Genomic DNA, 12,056 nt, shown 5'->3' with positions numbered 1-12,056 from the left:
GTTGCAGCACAGCATGCCACAGGAACCTAGCTCCTACAAGGCTGTGAACCCCGATAGCTGAAGACTCCTCATTCCTGATGGATTTATCTGCAGTGGCTAGAGAGATTACCAACACCCATTATGGTCCTCTTTGATCGTAGCTAAATCTGACAGGGATTTTGGCTTTTCAAGGCAGGGCTTCTGTCTGGACATATGGGATTTTCTTGGTAGCTGCTCCAAGACTAGAATGTTTTTCTACAAAAACTGAGGGAGTTTAAAAGTGTCATCACTTAAAAATATCTTTGTTTTTTGTAAGGGAACCTTAAAATATTTACAATTTTCAAATGTAAAGTTCTCTTCATAGATGTAGATGCAAGTTATCTTGCTCTTCTTTCTCATTCTGGAAGGTGTTTCACTCAGGATCACTCTCTACAGCTCAAGACCTTAGGATCTGGAAACAGTTCCCGTGCAGGACAGAACCCAAATTAAGCTTGCTACTGGTTTTTTAGTATTGCAGGTAAAACTACTTAACCTTGAAGGTTATTGTCAGCAGAAGTAATGAACTGCTATGGGTTTTGATAATGTTAATGTAATCCACTGCATCTTTAAATCTTTAATCAATTTATTATTTTATTTGGTCAGATAAATCATCAAATCTGTTTCATGTCAGTAATGTGCATCCTTCTATAATTTCTTCAGACTTTACAGCACCTGCAGTAGCATTGCTCAAGAGTGGAACAAAATGTCTAGCTCCAAAAATAATTAAATACAAATATCAATCTTTATGTGCCTACTTCAGGCATAGTTTATCATGTAACTAAACATTTAGGTAAGACAGACCACATTGATTTTTGTCCAGGAGCTATGAAAAATGTGGACTTCTAACATTCAGTCCATCCTGCATATCTTGTGAATGGAGCTTCTGTTATTTATATACACACATCTTACAGGAAACAGGTATCTTTTAGTAAGCTGCAGCATTAGTTTCAATTAGACACTTGCCTAAAACGTACCTAACTGTAAGAATATAAAAACTTTTAGCATTATCTCTGCTAGGGTAACTTTAAAATTTTTACTTCACGTCATAGAAGAAAGAAAGCTTTGTTTGTAGACTCTTTTGTTGATATTAAACATTAGTTCATTTCATACACTCGATAACCAACCTTTAGCAGCTCAGCTCATTAAACATAATGTCTTGCTTTACATCAGTTCTATGTGAAGAGCTCTTCATGTTAAAAACAGGTAACGTAGCACTGTTGTTACTGGCTTCACATCTTGGAACCAAAGCAAGAGAAGCGTAAACATTGTAGAAAGATACAAGTACAGCTTTCTGGGTATATGAATATCGGTATCAGTGGATTTTGAGATTTAGATTTTATTTGCAGCTGGCAAAAAAAGTAAATATTGAGCCTAATTCATAATATAGTTATTACTGGTTTTACACTAATACAAGGTAACAATAGCAGACAGAATAAAGGAATATTCTATGAGTCTTTCTTTACTGAGTGTGAACACTTGGGATTTTTTTATGCTATTCCTGCTTGGTGAGACTGACCATGAACAAGAAGACAGCCAAGGTAATACAAATTCAACAACAGAGTGCATCTGTGGATCTTGTCAGTATTATGAGAATGCCTGAATTTTATAACTTTTCTAGACTATAGTTCACAGATGAACTGTGACCTTGTTATTCTGTATCATCTATAAAAAAAGCCACAATTTATTTGTCTGTACTTTTATAGCATTTCCTTAATAAATCTTCCATGTACTATCCATTATTCTCAGTAATAAAAGTATTTCAGAGCATTTCCAACATAGAACTACACTAGTAACAGGAATTGCACATTTTTTGTTTGGGGTATGCTTTGAAGATATAACTTACATTTTCCATACAACTGTTTAACATAAATGCCCACTTCAGAATATGTGTATTTTTTTCTCTTATTAATATGAACAGTATTGCGTGACAAATACTTAGCTGTATAAGTTTGCTGAGCTCTTTATTAGTTTAATATTTTAAATTATATAATCTGTTTAACTGCATTTTAGCTCCATTCAGCAGAGGGCAAAGTTGTGTTTGAGCAGTTGATTCATTTAATTAGAAAGCTGTTCTAAAGTTACTTTAAAATTTTTTGTAACATCAGTATTAGTGTGGTTAAGAGTACTTGGCTGTAGCCTGATGTTGCTACACTAAGTTATAGGTATGTCATTTCATTCGATTTCACTGAGGAGTGATAAGCTTTCAAGGATTATTCATGTATAAACTGAAAGGTACCACACCTTTTGGAAATTCAACTGTTGCTGCAGTGGGACATCCAAATAGTGAAATATTTATGAACGCAAGGAGTATGGGAGGCAGGCGGGGCCCTTCTTCAAAGTCAAGTGTCTGTTCCTTTCTGCATGTTTGCATGTAATTATTTTTCTAGACTCTGTTAAAATTCAAGTAAATTTTACATTAGAACTGCTTTTGGAGCCTACTAATTTTGACTTCACAATCTTTGTTTTAATTTTTACTAAATATTGCTTCAGATACTGTTTAGAACCTGGTCCCTGCTGCTGTTGGGAGACAAGACCATATAGTTTTCAAAGCTTTATCTATTAATACATAATCCTTGCTCTACAACTGCATACCTTTTTCTGTGCTTGCAACACAAAATCAGCAAATGTGTTGTTGTTTCCCTAATGCATTCCTTATTCCTCTGAAATTTGAATTTTGAATACTTGTACTCAGTTATATTGGCAGTAAAACAGCAGTGGTAAAATTGTTGTTCAGAGGAATACAACAATTTATGATTAACACCTGCTAGATATTATATGAGGCTGTATGCAAAAAGGTTCTCAGAAACAATGGTGCAGTTCCATACTGTCAGGTGAAATGCAAGACCACAAGAGGGGTTAGATAGCTATTAGTTTATTGATAATATACTCACACTGCAATCAGCACGGGGAGCCCCAGTAACCACACGGAGAGTCGTGAGGGAAAAGCAGAGAGTTTGGTCAGGCGCCCAATCGAGGCTCAGTCCAGGGACGTCCCTGCCTCAACTTAGATACATTTTGTTTTTGACAGCAGGTTATATATATATATATATCATGCCCACCGGGTTACACATCAAACAATACAATGCTGCAATAATTAGAAGCTCAGGTCACTGTGACCTGATGATCATCAGTTGGGGAAGGATGTTTGCTTTGTGAACTGGGACTAGATCATGCGCATCGAGCCATGTCCTTGACTCCTCGACGATCTTCCAAGTCCTCCCCTTGCAACTTGTACATCCCAACGTGGTGCATTTCTCTGTACAAACTGCAGGGACCAGGTTCCAAAACTTGGAGTAGATGATTTTATGCATAGTTTTTCTTTCACCTCAATCCATACATTGAGGGGGCGAAGGGAAGAGACAACCTTGTGGTATAGCTATTTACACTTGCAGCAGCACAGATATTTATGTGTTTAAAGACTTTTATATATAAAAGTATGTTTCCTATTATTTCCCTATTTAAAAAAAAAATGTAACGCAGAAGTATTCTTAAGTTCCTTCCCCAACATAATCTGAAGATTTATACTGTGTTTTAGGAAGACTTGTGAAATAATGTACACAAACAAAGATTACCTGAAAATACTGCCTGAAGGAAGACAATGAGAATCAGAATGGCAATATGCCATCAGTAACGCTCAGAAATGCAGCTATTTTGAGGTTAGCATTTCTTTTGTTCACTTGGCTGTCTCTATTCTGGTTGATTCATAGCAATCTCAAAGCAAAACTCATCAATAAGGTGCTTCATTAAGACATGGAAAATAGTCTTCAGTCTTGAAGAGGACTGGAGGTTCATAGAGGGTCTGTTGTCGTGAGGAAGACGATTTCTGCAAATTAGATAAGTTTATTTTTCGCCTTCTTAAAAAAGCAAGTTTTCAAACAAAGCCTACAGAGCTAAAATGCAAAACAAGAAAAGTTTTAAAGGCATAACTCCTTAGGTGAATTTTTAATCATAGCTCAGATGGGTCTGGCACATTCTTAACGTTAGTGAAGAAAAGCAGCCTTTGACTTCTGCCATTCTGTCACCTGAACAGACGCAGTCCTGGAAAGTGTATGATATGCCAGCTTTGCAGGAGCCAAACGGGTAATCTTTTCCAGCTGACGGTATAGTCATTGTAACCTTCATCCTTCCAAAGCCATATACTTTTACCTTTTGTGCTCCCGCCTTTGAGTCCTCCTCAGCCGCTTGCTTTGAGTTAACCCTAGCCTGTGTTCTCGTTTACTTAGTTAAAGAAGTCTTCACATGGAAACACACCTAGCAAATATTTCTTTCAAGATGGTTGCTGCTCCTGCTGAGCTTCTTCATCAAGTATATGTTAGAATATATGTACTACGACATACCATTAAAAATAATATGGTAGCGGACTAGAAAAGAGCTGTTACACTGTTTTTCAGGAAAAGTGTACATGTTTCTTTTAAATATTAACTGTACATTGTTTTGCTATACCAAATGGCTCATTTAAAGAGACAACAGCAAGGACCACTAATGACTATCGTGTCAGCCTTCCTGCATGTACATAATGCTGCACTGCAACACAGAGTCAGTGTATGTTTTCAATATATGGTCTTAAATAGAAGGCTTGAAATCAAGACTCCATTCATTAAAAATTCTTTTGGACTCATGAAAATATTTTGATTAACTATTTTGCAGAACTCTCAGTCAGTTTGTCTGCGGTTCTTCAGGTACTTTTTTGCCTGTCTGGGATGAGGAAATTAGAGTCTTCACTGATAATAAAGTTAAAAGAACACCAAATATCATTAGTATACTTGGAGTTTGGAATGCTTTTACAGTACCAAAATAAGGATATAATTAAGCATACCTACAAAACAGCTAAGGGGAATTTTTCCAATATTCAGTAGAGCTGTATACTTGTACCCTGTATGAAATAAGTACGTGTTCTCCTGTTATATACAAAATTGCTGATTTATGACATTATATTTGTCTTTAACTTTATGATACCATTAATTTATGTGAAATAAGTTTGTTTTGCCATTCAAGTTGTAGTGAAATAAACAATATAAACAAAGACCGGATCTAGAAATAGTTGATATTACCAATGTTCTCTATATCAGAAATTTTGCTAAATGTAAAAACAACCTTTGAAGTCGAAGTTCTGTTTTTAAAAATTATTTCCTAGCCTGTACTGCCCTATGAGAAAACACCTTGCAAACAAGGGAAACTAAGGTCACAGGTATTCTGCAACTCATGACACTGATTTAAGAGGCACTGTATTTGCATATGTGCAAGAAGGGGATAATTTCAGTCCAGTGAGGAAATTCATAGGCAGGCATAGTACCCACAGTTGCCTAAGTACACATTTATGAACAGTTATTTTTGCAGCTGCTTAGCAGACGTTTTTACCTTTTGAGAGAGTTTACATCCTTAGTGATATTAGAAGTCTTACAGTACTCTACTTTACACTGCCTGGTATTCACAAGGGAAGAACTTGGGGCAAAATCTGAAAGTGAGATTACAAATACACAGCTTAAGAAATACAAAATATATCCTTTGTGTAAAGAAACAGATACATTTAAATGGGAAAAAAGTGAGGGGATTTGACTTAAATTTAAATTGTAGCAGGAAAATGTGAACTACCACTCCAGTGAAAATCATGATACTGGTATAGCCTTCTTTTCTAAAGGTTCGATATATTGAGTGAGCTAATTAAATGTCAGGCATGAGGAGAAATCTCTGCAGGCATTTTCATTCAGACATGCCTGTGTTTACTAGTGAAAATAGATATTTTCTACACAATACTCAGTACCACTGCAGAAGAGTGACCTGCCTTTTAGTTAATCAATTAATACTAATAAGTTCTCAGGGTTGATCTTATTGCTATCCATACTCCAACCAAGAAACCACTGGACATGCCAGGTTCAGCTTGCTGATACTTTCAAAGACTTTCCACCTTATTAATTGTGGAAAAACTGCTAAGCTGACAAAGAGTTCCCATGCAACACTAAAGAAGCAGTTTATTAGAAATTTCAAACTTTTCAGTTGAAGATTATAATTGTATGGTTGACAACTGTTTTTAGCAACAAAATGGAAAATACTGTTGAATATTCTTCAAGACAACTGCTGCTGCTGTTTGTTTTTGCAATTGGCCCATAAATAGCAGCTCTGTGTTGGTTTTTTTTTTTAAAGAAAAAATGACATCACTCTAAACTTCAACACCAAAGAAAATGACAGAATGAGAAGTTAAGTAACTTAAAAGTCTGCACAGGAAATAGCAGTGAAGAACAGGTTTCCTGAACTGAGTCTTACCAAGACAATACATATTCTTTTTACAACTGTTTTTCTCTGCTGCCACATGTGCTTCCAATATGTAGGAATATAAAAACAGTCATAGCCATCTTCCTCTCCCCCTCTGCAAACCTACTTTATTTCAGCATTCTCACCAGTATTATGATACAGAAACCTGAGCTAGTACAGGATGAATACAGGAAGAGATAAAGAAAAGAATCTGGGAACAGACAAGACACAAGGAGGAGTACATATAAATGGTGTATTGGCAGGTGATGCCAAGAAGCAGACGGTTCAGAAGATTTTTTTTTTTTTTATTTCTTTTTTTAAAAACCAGAAGGTTATTTTAAAACTAGGGCATAGCGCCAGTATTTAAGGCTAGGTATGGAATCTCTTCAAAACATACTAGAGAGCGCACTTCAAGTCTTCTGTAGAGAAACAGTCCACATGTAGTAATGAGGAAAGACAGAAAAAACCGCACCCTTAGAAAGTTTAACAAGGTGCTTACATGATTACTGAACTGTGTGGACTGAGTCTAAACAGAATCTTTATTTTAAAAATATTGTGCAGCGTAGCTTTAATTTCTTTTTTTGGTAAGGTTTCTGCAGTGATATTCTTAATGCAGTATGATACTTTAACAGTGTTGTCTGTACAGGCTCTTCCTACTTGCTTTGCATACCATCAGAGATTCGGGATGCTTTAATATAATGGCTTGTTTGTTATGTGCTCATTTGTGCCCTTCACATTCCCTTCTTCATGTATTCAGCCTTATTTTGGAAAGTTATACAAATCCTTGTAAGAATTTGTGATTTTTAAGTTTGGGTTGGTTTTTTTGTTGTTGTTAAGTCTGAGAATTTTGCAAAAATCCTAATACAGTATATGAAAGTTTTACAGTTAAATTCAGATATATGTGCAACACACTATTATTTTAATCACCCACTCTGGTAAGCAGAGCAACGAAGCTGGTCACATGATAACAAAAGCTTACTTACATTAAGGAAGGACGGTATACTGATTGTGTGCAAGATTTTCTTGAATGTGCTCGGAAAAGCTCCAAGGTCTGTTTCTGCCTTTATGACGCGTTCTTCCAGTCCAGCTACGCTATTTCCAATCATCTTCACAAAAGCCTAGTGTGAAAAAAACAGAAGAAATGCTACTTCTTAACAAATTAAAACAGGATTATGTATTGCACAACAGTGGTGAAAGTTCCATTAAATGAGGAGTAGTCAGAAACTCCATGCTCTATTTCCCTTCCACCTACAAGTCCAATTTATTACTAAAAATTACTTGAGATACTTAAAGGGCTGCAAAACCAGGTTAAATCTAATAAAACAATGTCTTCCTTTTCCTATTTGCCTTTCAAATAACTAATTTAAACTTCTTAGAATTTAGACTTCTATCTGCCTTTCTACAAAAAGCGGGACCAAGGATCTGAATCAGTTTTGAAGCTTTACCAGGGATCAACAGACCTCTCATGCTACTAGTCTCTGAATAGCTCCCAAGACAATAACTTTGAAAGATACTATTAAAAAAAAAAAAAAAAGAAGAGTGGTACTATTACTTTCTGAAAAAAGAAAGATGGCTGCCTTGCTTCAAGCAGTAAGTAAAAAAAAAAAAAAGTTTTTAAAAAGGCATTTTGTTTTAGAACACCCATAGTCCCCGGAAATTCTTAATAAATTGTGTTCTCTTCATTAACCCCGAAGTATTGAACCCAGATTGGACAAGGAGAGCAAAACGGATCTGAACCCCCTCCACGTGCGTGCACGTGCACAAGACAAACAATTAGAGCATATCATTGATTCTTCCCCCTATTGAGAAATGGAATACATCCAGGAGATATCAAATACATACCTCTAGTTTGTCAATCTTCCTGTATATCTGTCTCATTTCTGTAGCTTTTGTGTAAATTTGAGGTATACTTTCATTGACAACTTGAGAGGAATCACTTCGAATCTAAAATGATTCAAAGAAATAATACAAAAGTCAATGAATAAAACAAAATGTTAAGTAGTAGATTTTATTCTGGAAACTGGAACTGTGCTCCAATTAACAGATTAAAACTCATCGTTTAAAAATACTAGATTAGTATTAGTATAAAAACACAAGATTAAAAACTAATAAGCTAGCTTCTTTGTACAATTTAGTAAGTGCCTTTGAACAAAACTTATTTTGCATAGGCAAATATTTAACTTCATAATTATATTAAAAATAGGCTGCCTCAGCCTTATAAGAACTAAGAAACAGAACATTTCCCAAGACACAATAAGGAATCAAATACATTAAACTAAAATTTTTACTTAAATTTTACTACCTGTACATTCCTCAACTTTGCTAAAAAAAAAAAAAAAAAAAAGCCAGGCCACAGAATCTTTTTTAATTGGTTAAAAAAACCCAAAAAACAGTAAAGTTCCCCTTAGAGTAGTGCAGGAGAAACACATGTGCTGTGCCTTAAAAGACAGCCCTGTATACCAGCGTCAGCTTATAGAAACTTTCCATTCAGTTTCCCTGTCCCCTCCCATGCGAAAGTGAAAACAAAGCTGCCTTTCTGTTGACAGGGTAAGAAAGGGCCCCCTAAAGACAAATCTAGCTTTGGAGGTTTGACAACTCTGATCAGATACTTTGATTACAAAACCCAGAGAGGGTGTCTTTACGTATTTTAAAGGAAATGCAGAATATTGTATTGCCCTTTTAAGCATCTATCATTATGCCATTCAAAATTGGATTCCAGGTATGTACATGGACAAACACAAACAGAATTATGTAAATATGCAGTTATATAGCTATACAGGCATATTTTGCTCCGACATGAAAGTTCAGTAGTTTTCATCCATGAGTTATCTAATTATTGTGTGTTTTCATACCAGAACCTGTCTGCCTAGACCAAAGGCTGCTTCCCATTTCATGTCTTCAAATGAGACAGAGTACATATTAAACTCTATTCTGACTTCAAAAACACAACTATATGGAAGTTATACATACCATATCCAGCATTCCCACAAATTCATCCACTCTGGTCAGCAAATCTTCTAGACTCTTGTCTAAGCTTTCTATCTGCAAAACAGAAATCCTTTAAAGGTACCTGAAAACACAAAAACTCCCCAGATTCTCCCAAACAAAACCTCGAGTCCGGCCATCGGCCAGACTAAGCCCAGCTTAACAGAAATCCCACAGCTTTGCCGTCTCTTGGCTACGTTAAGTGCAGGTGACCAGACACACCGGTTTATCTTGCCTTCCGCAAAACGACACCGAGGCCGCGCCTGGAGCCGCCCCGCTCTCTAACGCGGCCAAGCCGCGCCGCCTCAGAGAGCCGCCCTCCAGGGACACCCCCTTTCCCCGTCCCACCCGCTCCCGGCACGGCCGGGGCGGCCTCGCTCCGTGCCGCCCCACAGCCGGCGGCGGGACCGGGCCGCTGGCGGGGAAGGGCCCGCCGTTGCTCCCTCTCCCCGGGCAGCCCGGCAGGCCCGGCCGCAGGGGCGGGGCGGGGCGGGGCAGGGCGGCACGGTGCGGAGGCCCCCGCCCGCTCCCCCGAGGCGCCCCGGCCCCTCACCTGCTCGCTGAAGAGGCTGCGGTCGGCGAGCAGGTACGCGGAATAAGCGGCAGCGGTGGCGCTGAGCGACGCCTCCGAGGCGTCCTCGTCCTCCGGCTCCCCGAGGCCGGAAGCGCTGCTATGGCTCTGGGAAACGTTCCCGCTGTCCGCGCCGGGGCAAGCGCCCGGCGGGTCGGCTGCAGCCCGCTCACCCGGCCCCGCGGCGGCCGCCATGCTGCCGCCCGCCCGCCCCGGGCTTCCCCGCCGCGCGTCAGGCGGCGCCGCCGCGCACGTGAGCGGGGCGGGGCTCCCCCGCCCGCCGCAGGCGCGCTCGCGATGGGCGGGGCTGGGAGGCGCCCGGCGCTGCGGCCTGCCCTCGGCCCCCTCGCCCCGGCAGCGGCCGCGGGCCCGAGCGCTCGCAGCGCCGGTGCCCGGGCCCTCAGGCTCCGCAGGCCCGGCAGCGGCCGCTGCCTCTCACCGGCCCCGGGGCGGGAGCCCGCGCTGTCGCCCCCGAGCTGCCCCCCGCCTCTGGGCGAGTCCCTGCCGTGCGCGCAGAGAGTCAAGGCCAGAAAGATGGCTCCTTCTGTCACCTTGAATCGCGTATACATGAGTATGCATTTTAGAATATTTTAGTATATGAGTGTGCATTTTACAATATTTTAGTGTATGAGTACGTATTTTAGAATATTTTAGAATAAAATAGAAATAGTAATGGAAATAAGAGCTAGTAGCAGTTAAGAAGGGATCACAGTTAGAATAGAAATTAGCATACCAGAGTATGAGAACCGTACAGAGGAATAGAAACCAGCATACGAAACTGTGCGAACTGTAGAATCTTCAAGGTAATAGATAACGCCCAAGTTAGATAAGAGGGTACGGGCACTGCGTATTTTACTAACAAGCATTTTTGTGCTAAAAGAATGCGAAGCTGTAACCCTTCAAAGACCAATAACGGGAACATCCTCTTACCGGCAGAGCCCAAAGATGAAGGGACCCCACAACAACCATGACAACAACAGGAATAACAGTAACTAGGGGAAAGGTAAAGGCGGCAGGGGGACATCGCGACCACCGACCCCACTGGGGGACGAAAGGACTACCCCCCGACTCCTTGTGAGCATGCGCAGTGAATTAAAATAATACTGTGACTTTAAATCGAAGTGGAGAAAATACAGGCCAATGGAAGAAGAGGATGATGAGTTAGTCTGATGGTTATGTATTACATAGGCGTTGTGTGTTAACTTTCATGTATAAATACTGAAAAAGAATTGCAATAGGCATGCTCAATTTGTGGAAATATTCCACCTTGCACCCTGCGCAGAATAAAGCAATGTCTCCTCTCTAAACATACTCTCTGTGTTTCGGGAGTTATTTTACAGCGAGGCAACACTTCTGTGAGAATGTTTATGGAGGATTTGCCCTCCCATGAGGACTAACGTGCCTCTGTTCCCTCAGCCACCACCCACTTTCAAAGCCCCGTTCAACAATTTAATCTCGTGCCTGAAAGGGCCTTGATGCGCGAAACATGAACCGCTCCGTCGTGTTTCCACACGGAGGTTTCTGCTGGTAAAAGCCTGAACTGGGAAGGGGTTCATCTTAAAAAGACAACTAGTTTAAGACAACTTCAGTTACCAATATGGTGCATGCAAAAAATAGCAGCTTTTTTTTTTCCAGTTGATGCAAATGAGCACAAAATGTTTGCAAGCCTTAAAAGTTAGGTCGCACAATGTTGGCTCCAAAGCCGATACATCAGCACTTTGCTATTCTCAGCTTGTAAATGATCTCTTGTGTACAATACGTTCATGCTGGTGTGTGAAATGCAACTTATGTTTCCTACGTCTTGGGATGAATTAGCTGGAAGAGTTTGGATATTTCATACTAACACACTTTATCTGGACAGTCACCGAGCAGTCTGCAGGCAAAGGTGTGCAGCATGGCAGCGTTTCACTAAGCCAGAGGTATCGTGGGCTTTTTCTGAGGAGCCAGAACTACCCCAAGTCCTCAAAGCCATGAGGTTTGAAGCAAGCTGTGCCATGAGGAGCACAGTAAACTATTTGGTTCCCATGGGAATCAGTATAACAGTACCCTTTAGTAAAAGCAGTACTGGGAAAAAACATTATGGAAAGAAACTTGGTATCAGTAACAACCAGAGGAATCAAAGTCTGGATGGGTATAAAGAAAAGCATTACTAAAATGGTTATGTATTTGAAGAGTCCTCAAAACCAGGTATCTTGTTTCCACAGGGAGATGTGCTTGAGCACAGGGGAAAGGA

General features: G+C 39.9%; 1 protein-coding gene across 2 annotated transcripts; it reads right to left on the bottom strand.

Annotated features, from left to right (window-relative positions):
* Positions 1-629: 629 nt before the first annotated feature.
* BLOC1S4 (biogenesis of lysosomal organelles complex 1 subunit 4) lies at positions 630-10,090 on the bottom strand. 2 transcript variants are annotated; one of them, XR_012040964.1, is made up of 6 exons: positions 9,806-10,090; positions 9,238-9,309; positions 8,110-8,211; positions 7,251-7,385; positions 5,377-5,473; positions 630-3,841 (listed from the first exon to the last, which is right to left on the bottom strand). XR_012040964.1 is itself a non-coding variant. In XM_072852869.1 (5 exons), exons 1-5 carry the CDS (start codon positions 10,016-10,018, stop codon positions 3,746-3,748), a joined length of 618 nt encoding a protein of 205 aa, XP_072708970.1. In that variant the 5' UTR covers positions 10,019-10,086; the 3' UTR covers positions 633-3,745. The 2 variants fall into 2 exon arrangements, 1 of the variants encoding a protein (XP_072708970.1); XM_072852869.1 differs by lacking the exon at positions 5,377-5,473 and having other exon boundaries at positions 633-3,841; positions 9,806-10,086.
* Positions 10,091-12,056: the final 1,966 nt, after the last annotated feature.

This window comes from Ciconia boyciana, chromosome 2, assembly GCF_034638445.1.
Source record: "Ciconia boyciana chromosome 2, ASM3463844v1, whole genome shotgun sequence".
NCBI classification, from domain to species: Eukaryota; Metazoa; Chordata; class Aves; order Ciconiiformes; family Ciconiidae; genus Ciconia; species Ciconia boyciana.
This window is presented reverse-complemented; position numbering and strand designations above follow the sequence as displayed.

What these genes read in the sequence shown, in the direction of transcription:
- BLOC1S4 (XM_072852869.1), bottom strand. Translation starts at nt 10,018, where the DNA reads ATGGCGGCCGCCGCGGGGCCGGGTGAGCGGGCTGCAGCCGACCCGCCG. An exon ending in TTGTGGGAATGCTGGATATG is followed by an intron (nt 8,212 to 9,237) that starts GTATGTATAACT and finishes GAATCATTTTAG; the next exon opens with ATTCGAAGTGATTCCTCTCA. An exon ending in GTATACCGTCCTTCCTTAAT is followed by an intron (nt 3,842 to 7,250) that starts GTAAGTAAGCTT and finishes TCTAATTTGCAG; the next exon opens with AAATCGTCTTCCTCACGACA.